At 47.9% G+C, this 20,329-nt stretch overlaps 1 protein-coding gene across 1 annotated transcript; it reads right to left on the reverse strand.

Annotated features, from left to right (window-relative positions):
- Window positions 1–338: 338 nt before the first annotated feature.
- Kcnj9 (potassium inwardly rectifying channel subfamily J member 9) lies at window positions 339–9,120 on the reverse strand. Its single transcript, XM_090340675.1, has 4 exons — window positions 8,962–9,120; window positions 7,838–7,919; window positions 5,885–6,892; window positions 339–3,153 (listed from the first exon to the last, which is right to left on the reverse strand). The coding sequence occupies exons 3-4, from the start codon at window positions 6,732–6,734 to the stop codon at window positions 2,822–2,824; spliced, it is 1,182 nt and encodes a 393-aa protein (XP_090196801.1). The 5' UTR covers window positions 6,735–6,892; window positions 7,838–7,919; window positions 8,962–9,120; the 3' UTR covers window positions 339–2,821.
- Between the last annotated feature and the right edge of the window lie 11,209 nt (window positions 9,121–20,329).

The following is a 20,329-nucleotide window of genomic DNA, read 5'->3' on the forward strand; positions in this document are numbered from 1 at the left end:
CAGTGCCCTTTCTGAGTTTCCCTGGGACCTGGCCACACCTCTACCTGTCTCTTCTTGGCAGGCAGGACCAGACTCTTCCCACCAGGCCCTGGGGCCTCAGCCTTTATCCTCCTGACCTTAATTATTCTTACTGACAGCAGCAGAATAAGAGCCCCACAAAGCCATCTGGGTGGCAGAGAGAAGGGCTTGTATCTGCTGTGTCCACAGAGCTGCTGCACCTGCTCACCAGCTCCCCACAGCTCCCCCATGCCCAGCCTAGCCACACCCTTTTGCCTGAGGAGTCTATGCTCCTACAATTAGCTGTCCTGCACTTTTAAGAGCCATTCAGCCTACTGTGATCCAGTTATTTAACATTTATTGAGCATTACTCAGTCACCAAATGTCATTTTTTTTAACAGATGAGGAAACTGAGGCCCAGAGAAGTGATGTGGCTTGCTGAGTCACAGAGATAATGAGTCAAGAAACTGTACTAGAACCCAGGTCTCCTGACTGCACTGTACTGTGGTACCCTGAGTGGTGACAGTGTGAGGACAGGTGTAGTGGCACCTCTGCCTTCCAGAGGCAACAGGGGGCTTCTTCTAGCCTCAGTTTCTCTGCTCCATTGCACTGAATTCAGTGCTGTCATGGGAGTGTGGACATGAACAGCCCATCCCTCTTGTCCAGACTCTCTGTTTTTCTAAATGAAACCCCGATTGTGCCTGTGCTCCACTCCAACATCTGGCATCAGTGTTCAGGAACCTCATCCTCCACTGAAGGTGACCCAGGTGAGCCCTGACGTCTGAGGCAAAGACAACGTTTCTAGGTTGAAGGGAAGAGGCTGAGGCTTGCTTAGGTCCTCTCTGAGTGAATGCAAACTAGGGTGGGCTCCCTCTGCTATGGCTTTTCCTGCTTCCAGGAGGGACAGGGCCCAATAGGTTGGGGGTGAGAAGCCTAGGTCCCTGCTTACTTCCAGGGGACTCAAACTTGTACTCAGGAGCAGGAGCAGGTATATCTATGGCCCAGGCTAAGTTGACCCTCAGCCACTGTGGCTGGCTCTGTCAGAAAGCATACTTGCCTGGCCTATACTCTGCTTCAGGAAGCCAGCCTCTGGACCCTTGAGGGTTATGGCTCTCATCCTGAGCTGACTGGGATGAGGCCAGCACAGAGTGCAGATGGCATAGGAAAAAGCTTCTTCTGGGGGCCCTGACCCAGTAGAGACACCCTTGTATTTGGATTCGTTTACTCCCATAGTGAATTCTGTCTCCTAACCTCTTACAAGAGATCCGATTCTTGGCCATTCAAGTTTTTATCACACTAACTCCCCATTAGCTCCTCAGGAAGTGCCCCAAAGACCAAACTACCTCAACTTTCCTTGCCAACATATCTCCTTACATACCATCTCAGCTTGTCTCTGGCTGGTTTCCAGTGACAGCTGAGTTTCTTGGACCCACAGTTAAAACTTCTTCAGCTGAGACTCACATCTCCTGTCCCATATATGTTCTCTACTCTCCCTTCACATTTCTCTCTGCTCTCTGAGGGTCTCCAGCTTCTCTTCAAATACTTCTCAGTTTCTACATCCCACCACAGTGTGGTCCCAGACCTGCTATGTCAGCATAACCTGAGATGTTAGACATGCAAAGTTTTGGTTTGTATCCCAGGTCTATTGAGTCAGAAACCTGGGAGAGAGCCCCAGCACTCTGCATTTTAACAAGTCTTCCAGGTGATTGGGATGTTTTTCAACTTTAGGCTCTCACCATTCCCTCTGCCTTACTCAATCCTGATTAGCTGCTTCACCCCATCCCAGATTGCATGAGTCCTTCATGTGAACTATGCAAGCTATATCCTGTTGTCAGCTATATCCTGTTTTTCCCTTGTGCCCTGTGTTTCAGTGATGGAACCAGGTCTTTGAATGCCTACTGTTCCTGGCAGCCAATTAATGATTCTGTTAACGCCAACTCTATGCCCTAAGGACAATCTCAGAGCCTTCATGCCCTCACTCCCTTGAACTTGCTTTGTAAGGTGCTCCTGGCCTTTCTTCTGCTTCATGAGCCTTTCTTCCTTTTTGCTGTCACAAAACAGCCATCTCTGGGTCTCCTTCCCAGGCCTGTTCCAGGGCCCCAGCTCCAGCATCTGTCCATACAGTGTTTCCCTATCCAGTGAGGACAAAGGCCATGGTACTGTGCTGAGCTGTCCTGAAGCCCTCTATTCCCCCCTCACCCTCCCACCTCGCTAAGCTGCCGATGGGAGGAAGGAGCTAGGAGCCCACCTTCCTCATCTGTACTCACCTTCACCTAACCTGCTCTCTTCCTTCTGGTTCAGCTTGTGCCACTGTGTCCAGTGAGACAGGTGTGCCATACGCAGGTAAACTAGCTGAGGAGGCAGGCAGGGACTGCCATCAAACTCTCACACTGTTCGCCAAACCATGCACCCTGCTTTGAGGTTGTAGGGGAAGGATGCCAGATGCCATTTTGAATTTGCACAAGGGTGTGCTATGGGTAGTGGCAGTGCTGAGAGCACTAAACTGTCCATTGGGCCATTTACCTGTCCATAAACTGTTTCTTCCTGCCCCACCTTTCCATCCTATTCCCATAAATCCATCCTTCTGTGGATCCAGGCACCCCTTAAGAGGTGTGATGGTCAGATAGACTTGGTAAGCTCATCTATCCCCACCCTCCATTTTCCTGAAATTGGGACCTCTCCCTTCCCTACTGGATCTTAGATTTAAAGGGCTTCTCCAGTTTGCACATATTCCCTTGCCTGACTCCTCTTCCACCTCCACTGTTCAGCTGCCCATGTACCTGCATCTGCCCCCAGTCTGCCACAAGGGTCTGGACAAAACCGGTCACACTTTGGACTCACTCTCTGGGGGAGGCAGGCAGCCATTCTGCTCCTTGTCACCCTCAGCTTCCCCACCTGCCCCCTCCCCTGTCCCTTCCTCCTCCACCTTCTCATCCAACCTGCTGGGGATGGACCAGTAGAGATGGGCATCGAGACGGGCTGCTGCCTCTGCCAACTCCCGGGCGCTGCATGAGGGTGTGGGCACCTCAAAGGTCTCATGGAAGCTGGCATAGTCCACCTCATAGAAGCCATCTTCCAGGGTGAGCACGGAGGTGAAGCGGTGGCCCCACAGCACCTCATCCACCAGGTAGGAGCTCCGAGCTTGACATGTCATTCCTGGAAGAGGGGAGCACAGGTCGAGGGGATCCTAGACCCAGGCTTCCTGCTCACCCCCACAACCCTGTTTCCAGCACACTTTCCTCCACTTCTCCCCAAGGGCTCCCACCTTTCTGTAGTCTAGCCTATTCCCCCATCTGAACTTCTGCTCTGGCCCAGTTCCTTTTCCTCTTCTCCATTTGCCAAGCCACACTTCCCCTCCTCTCCTTAGACAAACTTAACCTGGAAACTAACCTTAGGGATCATCCAGTCCAAATTCTTACTCCCCATAAGGTTCCCCACAGAGCAGTCCCAAACCATGAGCAGCTAGCTCCCTTGTATCTGGTTACTTTCTAGGACTGAACTCTCACCACCTCATAAGGATCTCACTCGTTTGTGTGATGGCTCTAATAGCTGGGTTGTTCTTTATGAAAAGTAAACACTGCCCCTTCGGGACTTCCACTTGGAGCTTTCATTCCACTAGACACACCTTTGCCCATCTGAAAATAGTAGACCTAGGTTACCTCAGGTCTTTCCTTTAGACAGAAAGTCCCTGATCATTCTTCACTGGATCTGGCTTCTCAATTTTTACTTGCCTAATTACAAGCCGGAATGTCCAAGGAAGACCCTTGAAATGTTCTAGTTGTGGTCCAATCTATGCTTAAAAGAGGACTCATTATCTCTTGCTTCTTCTCAGGATGCTTTACCTTACAGGCCTATGATTACATAAATGTTTTGGGAAGTTGCATCACATTGCTACATAAAGCCTGTGGCCAACTAAATCCTCCAGTTTTTTTTTCTTTCTCAACAGAGCTCTTCCATGCTGTGCTTACATAAGTGTTTTTTTTTTAAAGCTAAATGTAGAATTTTATATTTATTCCTTTTAAATGTCATCTTGTTGGGGTTTTGGCTCATTATTCTTCCTTTTCAAAAGCATTCTGGATCCCAAAATATTACCATCCTTACCAACTTTATCTCTAGAAAAATCAGACAAGCTCCATCTTCTCCATTGACTCCTAATGTAGTCCTCCATGCCCTGGGGCCTGTGCCTTGTTTTTCCTGTTGGGTTACTATACATCTTTCTCCCCCAAAGGGCCGACCATCTTCTCCTATCCTAAGGTCCCTCCCCAATTAAAATCCATCTCAGAACTAGGAGGAAAGGAAGAGTGAACATTAGCTAGGCAGAAACTGATGCTATCATGGAAAGTCTGCCTGAGGCATCCCGGTGAAGGCTGGAATAGGAAGTATCATGCATGGATGAGGGAAGAAGAGAAGCAAGGGTCACCGTAGAGGAGTGCCTGGTACAAATGGAAAGGAGAGTGAGGCAGAGCCAGCTGCCAGTGGCTCATATCTGTAATCCCTGCTACTCAGGAGGCGAGAAAGGAAGGAGAACCCAAAATAATGGAGGAATGGGAACATGGAGGGAGGTGTGGGGTGACAGTGCAGGTTCAGCTTGATGGGGCCAGGGAAGACTACAGGCAGAGCTGTCCATCAGTGGCAGCAGCTGCAGCACCCCCTAGTGGCCTTTGGGCTCCACCTTCATTTTCCTTACCCTCATCCAGCCAGTAGGTTCTGGGTCTGCTTCTGCATTTGTCTTTTCCTACTTGCTCCAAACCCTTCACTGTGTAGGCCCAAGTTGGAGGTACTGACATCACATATGAGTTATCAGTTCCTCAGGAGTGGAGTGGTGACTAGAAATGGTGATATCATTTCTCTTGTCAGTGAAACAGAATTTGATGGATGGAAGAACAGGCAGAAGACCCAATATCAATTTCCCCTTGAAGTTTCTCTCCTAGGAGAAACTCAGGTCATGTAAAATCGTCACATCGAATTCCAGGGACTTAGGGATGTATGGGGGGGGGGGCATGGGTTCAAGCAGTAAAACACCTACCTAGAAAGTGTGAGGCCTTGACTTCAAATCCCAGAACCATTCCCCCAAATCCAGGGGCTTAGACTTCTGGGCCACAAGAAAATCCCAGAACCTAAGCCTTTGTTCCAGCTCTGGACCACTGAACATTGAAGCTAGACCTCTTGTGTCCAATCCAGGCACAGCTACCTATTAGCTAACAACAGAGGGCAATGTACTTAATTCCTTGAGGCTATCACATCCCTGAAAAATGAGCAAAATAAGTTACCTTCAGAGGTGGGACTGGACTGCTAAGATTAAATGAACTCAGAATTGCAACTTGCTTTGAGATTGCCTCACCTGAGGTAAAGCTCCTGCGTCAACGATTCTTCTTCCTCTCCTTATTCTAAATGACCTACCTCTTAACCAAGGGTCTCAGCTAGCGCCATTTTGGAGAGTTCCTCTAAGTCTTTCCTTGGTCCTCTGCTCTTGTTCATGTCTCATTTCCACATCTCTGATTCCACCTCAGTGGTGTGTGTGTGTGTGTGTGTGTGTGTGTGTGTGTGTGTGTGTGTGTGTGTGTGTGTGTGTGTGTGTGTATGTGCACTCTGGGGCTTAACCTCAGGGCCTGCTCACTGCCCCCTGAGCATTTGTGCTCACGGCTAGCTAGCTACCACTCTGAGTCACCGCTCCACTTTTGGCTTTTCCGTAGTTAGAGGTAAGAGTCTCCTGGATTTTCCTGGGATCTCAGCCTCCAGAATAGCCAGGATTACAGGCGTGAGCCCCAACCGCAGTCTTTCCCTCCACCCATCCTCCCGCCCCTCTCCTGGCCCCTCTCAGTTTTGTTTCCCGCCCCCCTCTCCGCCCAGTTCCCATGCCCCTGCTGAGGGTGGGGGGGGGGCGCACCTGTGGCTTCCACCATGCCCTCCAGGATGACAACGATCTCGAAGTCATCCCTCTCGAGGGCGCGGCGCGATGCCTCCCAGAAGGGGCTGGCGGCGTCGATTTCGTGGCTGATGACGAGCGGCGAGACGAGGAAGAGGCGATCGTCGCCCGTGTCGAAGCCCACGCTGAGGTCGGTCTGGTGCAGCGGGATGAACTCGCCCTCGAGGGTCTGGCGGGAGCGGATGAGCTTGGCACGGATGGAAGCCTCGACGATGTGCGAGGAGCGCAGGTCGCCCACGCGGAACATGAGGCAGAGGCGGCCGTCGCGCAGGGACACCACGGCGTGCGAGGAGAAGACGAGCGTGGCGGCGCGCTTGTTGGGCTGCGAGATCTTGACGAACATGCAGCCCACCATGAAGGCGTTCACCATGGAGCCCAGGATGGCCTGCAGCAGCAGCAGCACGATGCCCTCGGGGCACTGGTCGGTGATGACGCGGTGCCCGTAGCCAATGGTGGTCTCGGTCTCGATGGAGAAGAGGAAGGCGGCCACGAAGCCGTTGAGGTTGTTGACGCACGGGGTCCACGCCGTGTCCTCCAGGTGCTCCAGGTCGCCGCGGCCGTAGGCGATCAGCCACCAGATGGCGCCGAAGAAGAGCCAGGTGAGCGCGTAGGCCAGCACGAAGAAGAGCAGGCTGAGGCGCCACTGCAGGTCCACCAGCGTGGTGAACAGGTCGGTCAGGTAGCGGTACGTCTCGCGCACGTTGCCCTGCTGCACGTTGCACCGGCCGTCCTTCTCCACGTAGCGCTGGCGGCCCCGGCGCCGCGGCGGCTCCTCCGGCCCCGGAGAGAAGGCCGTGTTCTCCTGCGCCATGGCTGCGTCCGGACACGCGTGGTGCGCGCGTGCCTGGGCGGGGGTGGGGGGGGAGGGACACCGCCAGCCACCCTGGCTGCCACCGCCCGTCCCCCCACCCCACACCCAGCTACGCGCCGGGTGCCTGGGTGGAGTCGAGGGTGGAGATCCTAAGGGGGCTTAATAAACGTGTGTCCAGTGAGTGGTTTTGCAAGGGACGCCTAACTCCCTGGCTAGCAGTCCACAGCCCCCATCCCAGGACTCGGCTCCGGTCATTCCACCTAAAGGACGTTTGGGGGTCTACCCCAAGACTCACGCACACACACACACACACACACACACACACACACACACACCCAGGCCCCCTCCCCACTTCCCTCTCTCCACACCCTTCAACATCGTTGCTCCAGAACACACTTACTAAGGAGAAGGAAAAGTGACGTGAAACAAGGCCAGTGTGAGCTGGGCACCAGTGGCTCACGTCTATAATCCTAGCTATTCAGGAAGCTGAGATCTAAGCATCCTAGTTCAAAGCTAGCCTGAGCAGGAAAGTCCATGAAATTCTTACTTTCAATATAAACTACCCAGAAACGCCAGAAGTGATGCCTCCTCTAGTGGCAGAGCACTAGTCTTGGGCAAAAGAAGCTCAAGGACAGAGCCCCGGCCCAGGGGTCAAGCCCCAAGATTGGAGAGAAAAAAAAGAAGAAAAGTCAAGTATTCAAGAGGTGACTACTCCCATGTTAGCACATTTCTACTAGGAATCCTGGAGGTTTGGCCGGTGATCAGGGCTGTCTTGGCGTGGGCCATTATTTCCCCCAAAGAGCCTGAAAATGGGGTTCAGGGACAAGGAAATAGGAGATCCTTGCAAATAGCCTGAGTAAAGCACACCTAGGTGTCACCAGACGTTAGGCTTGTATACTCTAGTACCCTGTTTTTCAAGAGAGATGAAATCAGACCAGGTGAAGCCAAGCCCCTCATCTATTTCCCCACCCCTTGCTGTTCATTCTCCCCAGCTTCCTCTACTTCCCCTCCATACCCTAATGCCAGCTCTATCATACCTGCCATAAGCACCAAAGGTCATGATCCAAGCCAAGCCCATATTCCACAAGAAGCCAGAAACCTACCTGATTTTGCTTCAAAATCTTCATTCAGAGAAGGTCTCTGAGCTTCAGTCTTGAGGGTCCTTGATTAGACACCCAGGGTCCACTAAGAAATGTCGACCACACAAAACAAGGTCTAGAATAAGGATTTAGGATCCATCCACCTTCCCCCCAGGCGCCGTGTGCCCCTCACATCTCTGTCTGTCTCCCCCCCCCCCGCCTTCACCTGTAAATTGTTCTGTTCTGGTTGTCGGGAAAGGGAATAGGAGTGTGTAACATAAGGATCACAGATGGCCTGGATATGTGACCAGGTCCTGGGGAGAACCTGTCTGGATATGTAACTCCAGACCCAGTACTCTAGACTTTAAATTCTGGAGGAAAAATATTGTAATTGTGTGTGTGTGTGTGTGTGTGTGTGTGTGTGTGTGTGTGTGTTGGGGCAAAGGGCAGGGGAAGAAACCAAAATGAGCACAGTGACCACCCCTGTAATTATTTTCCCCGGATTCAGGAGACAGAAGGTCCCTTCAGGGTTGCAGTGGTAGATCAGTGTCATGCTGTCTCCTGAACAACATGCTTCTCCCCCCTCTGTGTAGCCCAGGGACCCCCGTGTCACGCAGCAAAGTACACCAGGCTGGATGTACCTCATCTTTAGATCTTGGCAGGCTTTCAGGCATTCTCTCAGGGTCTTAGGTAATCTGACCTCCATCTCTGCCCAAGGATGTAGAAGAGACCCTAATGACGGATCACTACCAGTACTCTCTTGCGTCCCCTTGTCCCAAGGATCTAGGTGAGCTTTCTTTTGATAGTATCCTATCTCCTGTCTTTCTGAATGAGGGGCTGTTTTTTTTTTCCTCATGAGGAAGAGAAAGTGTGAAATTGTTGTCTCTAAAGATCAAGGATTTGATTTCCACCTCTTCTCTCCACTGATTTCAGTTTCTCCAGTCTACTCCTTACTTCTTGTGCATGCCATGACCTTAGTACCACATATCCCCAGATCCCCTTCTTCTCTCTAGAGAATATGGGCGACAGGGGTTTATTTTGTTGAAAGGGATCTGGTGAAAACTCTCTCAGGAACCAGCTCCTCCCAAACCCACACTTGCCTTGGAAATAGGGGCCCCAAACCCCAAGTCCCCCACAACTCAACTCACAGCGTGTGCAGAGGAGAGTGGCCGGCAGCAGAGACCCTTGGTGGGTGGGTGGTGCCCACGCCCCTGACACTGCCCCCCCATGGGCTCCCTTTGGCCAGTGGGAGCCGCAGACACTGCTGTTTCTCCTAAATGTAGCGGCAGCTCTGCCTAGGACTTGGTATCTGTGTCATCCCTACTTCCCAGGTTCCCCTGCTCCTCTCTCATTTCCATGGCAACCAGTCTGGCGACAGCTCCTGAGCCTCCCCCTCCCTTCCCCAGTCCTGGGTACCACTAGGGGCTGAGCCACACGCTAAGGCTATTTTTAGGCAAAATCCCTCCTCCTGGACAGCTCAGAGTCGCCTCCTCACCCCCTCACAGGCGTGGGGGAAGGAAAGCAAAAAGCTGGCACACTGGTTCTTTCCTTGCTCTGGGAAGATGCAGGTCCTTTGGTGCTTGAGATTAAAGTGCTTGGCTTCTGAGGGTTTCGGAGGGCCGTCTGTGAGCATGTAGTTCACTGCTTTCAACAGGAACCTCTGCCTGAAGGTGCTGCTCTGGGGTCTTTTTTCAAAAAAGAGGCCTCATACAAAGGGCAAAGGTATCATCAGAGGCAGGGAATGGAGGCGGCATCAGGGGCTCTAATCTTTGTCAGTGATTTGTGATGTAATCCATAGAGGTTTTCTCTAAGGCACTGTTGTTCCAAGTATGTGAGGTTGTGCTCGTGCAAACAACCCCTTTCTGCCAACTCACTCAGTGTGCAGATCCAATTAGGCAATGCGTACCAAAGAGCTTTGAAATGTATTTGGCTAAATGCAAATAGGTTGACAAAGAATTCAGATGTCCAAGTGGAGAGGAAAGTTAAGGTTAGAGCTCCTGATTCCAAATGCTAGGTAATGCAGACATGAATAAGTCCCTGCCCAAGAGGCGCTCGTGATCTCAGGGGAGGAGGGGAGGAAGACACAAAATACAAACTACCAGTGCTACTAATAATTAATTCACTGAGCATCAGCTACAAAGGAGAGGCACAATCCTATGAGATAGGTATTAGTTTTTCCATTTACAGATGAGGAATCTAAAACAGAAAGGTTAAGTGATTTATCAAATGCCCCAGTGCTTGACAAAGAGATGAGTCAAACTCACACATCTATGTCATTATCCTTTACTTAAAAGAAAAAAGATTGAGATAGGGTCTCGCCATGTAGTCCAGGCTGATTTCAAACTCAAGATCCTCCTGTCTTGGCCTCCTAAATGCTGAGATTACAGGCACGTAAAATAAGAGAAGTTTGAGGTTTGGGGGAGAAACTTGAGAGAAAGATACGATTCCCCATGTGTCCTCTATCTTTGCACATGTATAACCCCCCACTATTGATATCCCCAACCCCAGAGTGGTACCTCTATTTACACAGTACAGTCACCCAGAATCAGTAGTTTACATGAGGGTTCACTTTCGGTGTTGTACTTTCCAGGGTTTAGTCATATGACATGTATCTATCATTACCATATCTTTTTTTTTTTTGTCAGTCCTGGGCCATGAACTCAGGGCCTGAGCACTGTCCTTGGACTTTCTCAAGGCTAGAGCTCTACCACTTGAGCCTCAGCACCACTTCTGGCTTTTTTCTATGTATGTGGTACCAAGGAATTGAACCCGGGTCCTCATGCATGCTAGGCAAGCACTCTACCACTAGGCCAAACTCCTGGCCCCCATTACCATAACTTATAGAGCAGTTTTTCACTACCTTGAATATCTTGTGTTTACCCACTCATCCTGTTTCCTCCTAACCTCTGGCAATCACTGATCCTTTTATTGTCTCTGTAGTTCTGTTCCCCTCCCCCCAAATATCATATTGTTGGAGTCACATAATACATAACTTCTCAGATTGCCTGCTTTTGCTTATACACCTAAGGTTGCAACATATCATGTATTTTCTATTTATTAATTTATCATTTACTTTGTGGTAGTAGTAAGGGTTGATTTTATTGCTTTCTGCTTGCTAGCTAAGTGTACTACCAATTCAACTATGCCCCCAGTCCTTTTGTTCTTTCAGTTTGTTTTTCAAATAAGATCTTGTGCTAACTTTCCTGGAGCTGGCTTCTAAGTAGAGATTCTCTTGTCTTTGCTTCCAGAGTAGTCAGGATTACAGGCTTGTCCAGATCCATTTTGTGCGTGTGCGCGCGCGCGCATGTGTGTGTGTGTGTGTGTGTGTGTGTGTGTGTTTGTGTATGCATGTGAGTGTGCAAGTGTGCCAGACCTGGGGCTTGAACTCAGGGCCTGGGCACCATCCCTGAGCTGGTCTGCTCAAGGCTAACACTCTACCACTTGAGCCATAGCTCCATTTCCAGCTGCTGCTTCTGCTATCACCATCGCATCCTCCCTCCTCCTCCTCCTCCTCCTCCTCCTCCTCCTCCTCCTCCTCCTCCTTATTGTAGTTCACTGGAGGTGAGAGTCTCACAGATTTTCCTGCCAAGGATAGGCTTGGAACTGCGATCCTTAGATCTCAGCTCCTGAGTAGCTAGGATTACAGGTATGAGTCATTGGTGCCATGTCTTTTTATGGTTCCATAGCTCATTTCTTTTTATGCTAGGTACTATTCCTTGTTAGCATGTACCACAGTTTACCACAGTTCATTTGTCCATTCACTGGCTGAAGGCCATCTTGATTGCTTCCAGTCTGAGTGATTGGGAATGAATGAGGTTTCTATAAACATCCATGTGCAGGTTTCTTTTCTTGGACTCAGGCCTTTAACTTCTTTGAGTCAATAGCAGGGAGCATAGTTGCATGGATCATATGCTAAGAGTATATTTAGTCTTGGAAGAAACTGCCGAACTGGCTTCCAAAGTGGCTATGCCATTTTGTTTGCCCACCTTCAATAAGTTCCTGTTGTGCTACATACTTCTCAGCATTGTCAGCTCCGTGCTCTTTTTGCAGTGTTATACCACTTCAGTAATGTGAAAGATGAGGCATACGATATAGTAGGTTACTGGAAAGTCTGCAATTGCTCTGTTTCGATGTGTGAATGTGTATACAGACTCGCTGTTATATAAAGAAGCAGGACATAAAAATCTTCTTATAAGCAATGTAGTAGGTTACTGGAAAGTATGCCATTGCTATGTTTATATATGCAAATATGTATATAGATCTACTGTTACATTAAAAAGCAGGACAGGGCCAGGAGTTTGGCCTAGTGGTAAAGTGCTTGCCTAGCATGCATGAAGATGGGGCTCGATTTCTTGGTACCACATACACAGTAAAGCTGGAAGTGGTGCTGTGGCTCAAGTGGTAGAGCTCTAACCTTGAGAAAGCTCATGACAGTGCTCAGGCCCTGAACTAAAAGCCCAGGACTGGCAAAAAATAAAAAGCAGAACATAAAATCTTCTCAGAAGCTAATTCTGACTTAGCTGCAGGAATGTTGACAAAAAAAAAACCCAACAACTCAAGAAAAAGCAGGAGGTTGAGACTTGGAGAACTGTGAGGAGACCAGCCCAGGCAGAACATTTTTTTCTAGATTCTATCAAAATTCCTAGGAAAAACTAAAACTGGAGGCATGGCTCAAGTGGTAGAGCACCAGTCTATCAAACACTAGGGCCTGAGTTCAACCCTGCCCCCAAAGTATGAATATTTCAGTGCTAATTTTTCCCCAGCGAAATTAAAAAATGTTGCTTTGTTTTTCAGCATTGAGATTTGAACATAGGGTCCTGTGCAGGCTTGGCTAGTGCTCAACCATTGAGCTAATTCTCCAATGCTCAGGCTCTGGTCCCAGCGAAATAACTAAAAGCAGAGCATCGCATACAAATGTGATGTTCTAATGTCCAGATCAGAGGGGCGAGGGGAGAGGAAAAAGGGGATAGGAATTGAGGGAGGAGACAGGACAAGATGTTTTTCCCCAGGGCATATCCCCCAGTGACCTTCCAATTGTATCTCACCTTCCTGATAGCCCAGTCAATACGAACACTTCAGTGAATGAGCCCACTGAAGAACAAGACTGAATCACGTCTGATAGTACCACCAGCTAGATACCACTCCTTTATCACACAAGCCTATGGCGGGGGGGAAGGCGGGGGGGGGGAGGGCACTATATCCAGAACCAGAGTACAGCCATGTATGGAGGGCTGTCACGAGAAGGATTGCATACTCGGTAGACGTGAGCTATTATTTCCCCTCTATCTTCATCATCCTCATCGTGACTGTCAGGATTCTTCTCACCACTTCCATCATCTTCCCAGGCATCTCCTGAAAGCCCTGTTCAGCCTGGGCGGCTCACACACCACCCATTAAGACCTGCAGAGGGCTCTCCTGGTACACCACCCTCCTCTCCCCAGCCTCTTGCTTGTGTTTCTTGTTGTTTAGAGTGGAAATATCAGGTTTTCAGCCTGAGATTGGCATCAAGAGTGCTGTTAAAGCCCCAGTCAACATCCCTGTCTCCCGGGCCTGGCCCTGTCACCCGAGCCTTGGGTCTGCTAGCCTGCCCTTCTCTGTCCTGCCAAGTGGCCACTCAAGTTGGTTCCACTGTGCCAGGAGCTCAGAGAGAAGAAACCAAACTCCAGGGCAAGAACTCATTTGCATAGAGCTGCCTCCTCTTTGCTGGAGGGAGAATCACCATGCTGGCAGTGCCCCCTAGAAAATACTTGCAACCATTCCCCTGCCTCCGTCATAGATGCCCTCACTGTCTGGGAGACTCTCCTCTCTCCCCTGAATCACTGACCCTGCAGATCCTACACTTTACCTGCTATTTTTTTTTTACATTATGTAACTTTACCTGTTCCTTGGTTATCACAGATCTTAGGAGGGAGAAAACAAAATTTTCCTAGGTACCAGTATACAGAAAAATAGGCAAGATGCTAGCACTTGCACACTGCGAGACTGAAAGCCTCACTTCGTGGAATCCATCCAAATATGTCAGTGAGTTGTGTCTCGGGGAGATTGAAAATAGAGAGTATTGAGGTCAGGAAGGCCATAGCTGAGACCACTCTGCTGGTCTATAAAGAACCTTGGTACAAAATCATAAAAGCAGCCTGCTCTGTGTGAGGTACTTCTTAAGGCATGCCACTGGGACAGGAGGTAGGGGGGAGGTGGCATTCTCTTCCTCCACCAAACAGCTCTGACTCAGGGTTACAAGGACTGACAAGATGAATGCACAGCAGCACTTAGCTTGCTGTTTTTGCATCAGCAGCTGTTTTTGTAGCAAGACTTGGGGTCAGCTAATTTGGAACAGCCTCTTTGAGGAAGATCTTGAGATTTCTGGGCTATGAGCTGGGAGGTGGAAGAGGAAGCATGAAGGGGAAGATGGCTGAGGATGAGCTTCATGGAGCAGCAAGGCCAGCGTAGTAGGATGTAACAACCTGTCTAAATTCAAAGGAGATGGAACTTTAGAAAAATCCTGAGCATGGGGGGATATGGTGGAAGTAGTGATGTGCTGAAAGACCGTGGCTGGAGACTGGAGAGAAAAGAGAAGTAGAGTACAGCCATCTGGCAATGGAGGCCTGGCTGGGGACTAGGGGTGAGATGTTTGCTGCCCTTCTGGGTATTTTCAGTAGAGGAAGACGATCCAAAGCTGCCTCCATCATGGGCTCATTTGGCTTTACAGGGTTGAGAAGAGACACACCAGAGTTCACACAGTATTTGATAGTTAGTTGATAGAGATGGACCCTGGAAAATAGGGCCAAGTCTCAGGTTTCCCAACTCCAATTTCTGGTTGATTGGTTCTCAATCCCCTATGGCTTACTTCTCACCACAGTGAGACAGAGTTTCTATCCATTTGCCTAGTAAAAATCACACAATTAAGGGAAACACTTTGTTGGGACTTAAACTCAAGGCCTGGGCACTGTCCTTGAGCTTTTTTTTGCTTAAGGCTTGCGTTCTACCAGCGAACCACAGCTCTACTTCAGGGTTTTGTTTGTTTGTTGCTGGAGATAAGACTTTCTTCCATGGTTAGCTTCTAGCTGTGATCCTTAGATCCCAGCCTCTGGAGTAGTTAGGATTACAGGCTTGAGCCTCTGGCACTGGGTTTAATACTTCTTTCTTCATTTCTCTTCCCTAACTATTTCTTTTCCTTGTCCTGGGGAGGGAATCCAGGGCCTTGCTAATCACATGCTCTACCACTGAACTCCCACTCTCCCTCCTTTCCTCCTTCCCTCTCCTTCCCTCCCTCCTTTCCTCTGTACCCCATCTCTCCCTCTCTCTTTCCTTCCTTCTTTCCTTCCTTCCTTCTTTCCTTCTCTCTTTCTTCTTTCTCTTCCTTTTTTTTGCCAGTCCTGGGACTTGAACTCAGGGCCTGGGCACTGTCCTTTGGCTTTCTCGAGGCTAGTGCTTACCTCTTGAGCTTTTCTGTGTATGTGGCACTGAGGAATCAAACCCAGAGCTTCATGCATGCTAGGCAAACACTCTTGTCACTAGATCACGCTCCTGGCCCTTTCTCTTCCTTCTGTAATCAGGCATTTCATAACTTACGTCTTATAAATGTGCGTTTGTGTGTATTGCATGTACTTAAAGGAGGTAGTCTACCTAAATAGTGATGTATTGGTGACTGGGTAGCAGGCGGAGGTGTCGCTCCATTCCTGTCTTAGATCTTTCCTCTGTGACCTGTCATCCTGCTACTAGGATCCCTAACATGGATGGAATTTGTTAGGCACAATAGGGCCCAAGCATCAACATGGCCTTTAGAATCCTATGCTGAGCCATGAGCTATATCTGTATCTGTGCTAGCCAGCCAATTTCCCTGACTTGTTCAGTGTTGACTGTTCTGAGGCCCTGTCATGCCTCTCAGCCCAGGAATTCCTTGGTTCCCTCTGTCTGCATGTGCTTTTCTCAGCAAAATCCCCTCCCAATTCTGCCTACTGTGGATTCACCGTCTGCCATAGACTCATTACCCTTAGACTCCTCCTTTACGCTGAGGGGGCCACCTTATTAAGAATGAGATGACAGAACACATGAGGAAGTTGGGAAGAGCAAGCCTGAAAGTAGCAATGAATGAAGTTAAGGAAACCATTCAATGCTACATGAGACACTGGACGCAGGTTCTCAAAGAGGATCACTCGCCTCTTGTGTGGTGGACATCACATCATGACTCTGGGGATGATTTAAACTCACCACTTGGCCAGGAATCACTACTTCTAGTTGGAAATAAGATTTTGCTTAAATCATGCAAATCTTCTTTAGTATCCCTTTGTGACAAACTTCAGACTCAAGGGTTGGAATCTAGCGCTAACATTTTTTTTGTTTTATTTTTTTATTGTAATTAGTAAAAGGGTTACATGATATTTGCCAGATAGAAGGTGCATTAATTCACATACATTGATACCCTTTCACATGTCTTGGTACCCATTACCCTCCCCGCCACACCTCCCACCCGTCTTGGTTTTCCCCCCTTCCCTATCAAATTTCAAATGCTAACACTTTTTATACTGTTACTGCAGGCAAGCCCCTAACTTCCTCAAGTCTCATTTTCCCATCTTGAGGTCTACTGTGCACTGTAAATACCCACAGATATTAACTTCTTGAGTTCATAACCCCAGTGACCTATTGGGCTTCTGCTGACTGCTCTAGATGTTCTCTTTTGGAAAGAAAACAAAACAGAAATGAAACCAAAGCCTTAAAAATTAAGAGCTGATGCTGAAGGAATGGCTCAAGTGTTAGACCAAGGTTCTTAGTTAAAACCCCAGTACTGTCAATTTAACAAAAAAAAGCAAGAAAACAAACAGAACACACAACCATAGAGCATCACTTGTAAGTGCAAAGCCCTGAGTCTGAACTATCAAAAAGAAAAAGAAAGAAGTTTAAGAAAAAAATTAAAAATTGTCTAGGGCCAGTGGCTCACACTCAAGACCCGAGCTACTTAGGAGGCCCGGATCTGAGGATCACAGTTCAAAAAGCCAGCTGGTGTAGGAAAAGCATGTGAGACACTTATCCTTCAATTAACTAGTAAAAAGCCAGAGGTAAAGCTGTAGCTCAATTTGTAGAGCACTGACACTGAGCAAAAAAGCTAAGGGAGAATGCCCTGTACACATACATGTGTGTGCAGGCGCACGCACGCACGCACGCACGCACGCATGCACGCACGCACACACACACACACACACACATCCATCATTCATAGTCTTCTACAGGTGTGTGGATGATGGATATATGTCTGTCTGTGATTAATACATAATTTAACAGTGAAGACTCAATTTAAGGTTTTTTTTGTTTGTTTTGTTTTGTTTTGTTTTTTGCCAGTCCTGGGCTTGAGCTCAGGGCCTGAGCACTGTCCTTGGACTTTCTCAAGGCTAGAGCTCTACTACTTGAGCCTCAGCAGCATTTCCGGCTTTTTTTTCTATGTATGTGGTACCAGAGGAATCGAACCCGGGTCTTCATGCATGCTAGGCAAGCACTTTAACCGGTAGGCCAAACTCCCGGCCCCTCAATTTAAGGTTTTCTTGGAAAATTGGAATATGAGAGTGCCATGGAAGCTGCAAGCTGGCTGCATGCTTTCCACAGCCTCACTCCCCTCATGTTCCAGAATGTCTAAACTCCTTCTAATTGCCATTCCCAGCTCACCCCACTCTGAGTTTTAGTAGATGACTTTTCTGCTCTATGGAAAAGGAAAAGACCATTTGGAAGGAATTTCTCCAGAGTTTTCCTTCAAGTTATCTCTCTTTACTCCTGCTCATAGATTCTCTCCTCTCCTCTCCTCTCCTCTCCTCTCCTCTCCTCTCCTCTCCTCTCCTCTCCTCTCCTCTCCTCTCCCCTCCCCTCCCCTCCTCTCCTCTCCCCTCCCCTCCCCTCCCCTCCCCTCCTCTCCTCTCCTCTTCAGACTTATCCCAAGTCTGGAGTAGAGTTTTTGTGTAGAGTTTGGGCTGCAGGGATGATTTAATGAGAACAGTTTGCTTCTTTATTGTGATGGAGGAGCAGGATCAAGGGTTGTTAGGCCCTCAGATGGTTGAAATCTTCCTGATCTTGGTAGAAAAATCTTCCTGATCTTAGTAACAAAAACTGATAGCTTCACTAGCCAACACGCCAAGGAATGAGACATTGGGTAAAGATGAAGATTTAAAGCTTGGTTTTAGTTTCTGGTCCACTTGACCAAGAGTAACACAGAAATCAGGAAGTCATGAGTACTTCCAGCCTTGGGAGGAAGATGGTGAGTTCAGTTTGAGGCTTGTCAGGTGCAGGGCAGGAAATCCCCTGTAGCTGACCAGAATCATGGAAGCTGAAGCTCCCAGAATTGTGTAGAGTTGGAAACAGAGGTTTGGATGGCACTCAAAGACTCTATGGAAGAGACAAAGAGCAAAAGTACATAAAGAAAACACAGTCACGGATCCATGGGTATTGAGGGGAGTGGCCGTAGGTGTGGCAGAGTCTCAGTGGAAGAAGACGGAGTGCATGGTGCCAGCTCCAGGTTATCTGTGGCCTTCTATTGCATGGTAGGGAGCTTGGATTTGACTTATAGGTGGTTGGCAATGGATGAACGTTTTTAAACTGGGAAGTAACAAGGTCAGATTTGCTTTTCGAAGAGATATACACTACAGACATCTAATCTTTTGTTGCATAAACAAATTCATAATCCTGGCTGGGAGTTTGGCCTAGTGGTAGAGTGCTTGCCTAGCATGCACAAAGACCCAGGGTCAATTCCTTGGTACCACATACATAGAAAAAAGCCAGAAGGGTGCCATGGCTCAAGTGGTAGAGGTCTAGCCTTGAGAAAGCCCAAGGACAGTGCTCAGGCCCTGAGTTCAAGCCCCAGAACTGGCAAAAAAAAAAAGAAATTCATAATCCGAACAATTATTAGAGTGAGGAAGCATGAAAGTCTAGTGAGAAAGCTGCTGCAGTAACTCTGGTGAGAGGTGATCGAATCTTGGACCACAGCATTGATAATAGAATAGAGGGGAAGGGGGTAGTATGTGGGTGGTTTAGAAAGCACCTGATTGGATAAAGGAGATCAGTCCAGGATGGATACTGAGTTTCCAGCTGGATGATGATAATGTGGTAGGAAATAAATAAAGAGGGACATTCTTTTTTTAAATTGGCATACATTAATTGTACAAGGGGTTTTACTGTGATAACTCCATAAATGCAAACAATATATTTTGAACAAGTTTACCCTCTCTAATATATCCCTTTAACTTCCCTTTGTGTGATTCCCGCCCCTCCCCTTTTTTTTTTGCCAGTCCTGGGCTTGAGCTCAGGGCCTGACCGCTGTCCTTGGACTTTCTCAAGGCTAGAGCTCTACCACTTGAGCCTCAGCACCACTTCTGGCTTTTTTCTATGTATGTGGTACCGAGGAATCGAACCTGGGTTTTTGTGCATGCTAGGCAAGCACTCTACCACTAGGCCAAACTCCCAGCTCCTGATTCCCCTTTTTAAGCACTATTTTGTGGGTTTCATGATACTGTATTCATCTATGTATTCATATTTACATGTGATATCTGTCTTTCATACTTGTAATCGATCTTGCTCATACTGAAGTAAGTACTCCTGGGAGCAAGATGACATGTTCTACTTTGAAGGTGTTACATTTAAAATGGATATCCAGGTGGTGATGTGTATTGACACATGAGTAGTAATTGAAGCTAAATACTTGGATGTTTCTGGAAAAGTAGTCACTATATAAGTAACTATTGATGAGGGATTTTTTTTTTGCTTCTCATGTGTTCTTCATTTTATACTGAAGTTTGACCAATCCTCCAGTTGCTCTCAAGCTTTGAATACCCTTAGAGATCCTTTTGATATTCTTTTCCTATTTCCTTCAAGCTCTTGAACAGAACCAGTATGATTGTATGAACTACAGGGTTTCTACAATTTGTAGCATTTTAGAATCATTTTTACCATTTACATATTACTTGGACTGTCCATATTTGGGGGGTCACTTAACTAAGCAATTTTTTGGTGATAAAACAGTACAGTAGTATTATTTGCTTGGCAGGAATAGTAATGGCTCAAAGAGTGTATAGTAAAGACCCAGGCTTCTGGGTTTTCATTCTGCTTTCTCTTTTTGGACAGTCACATTTTGTTGTCACACAAACTTTAAAAAAAAAACTTTATGTCCGGTGTCTGCAATTACGTTGTGACTAACTAGCTTAATATTCTGTTGTCCTTCTGTTCGGAAAAACTCTTGCATGTCAAAATTCTCAACGAACTTGAGTAGTTTCTAAAATGAGTGCAAGTGTAACTCCACTGTGAGGAATATGCAGGCAGATGTCCTTATGATCTAGGTAATGAAATACCCAAGGGCTGACTTCTGATCTACTTAAGTGCTCACATAGTCTTAAGTGTATATGTTATAAACACAGCACAGGGAAAAGAAACTTAGGATAAGAAAACAGTTTGTACATTCTAAACCATGTCACTTTAAGTTTGTTGATTACTATGTAATAAAATACTTCTTTGATTATTTTTTTAAAGCTCATATGGAAGCCTGGC

This window comes from Megascapheus bottae, chromosome 10 (assembly GCF_031878675.1).
Source record: "Megascapheus bottae isolate mThoBot1 chromosome 10, mThoBot2.hap1, whole genome shotgun sequence".
NCBI classification, from domain to species: domain Eukaryota; kingdom Metazoa; phylum Chordata; class Mammalia; order Rodentia; family Geomyidae; genus Megascapheus; species Megascapheus bottae.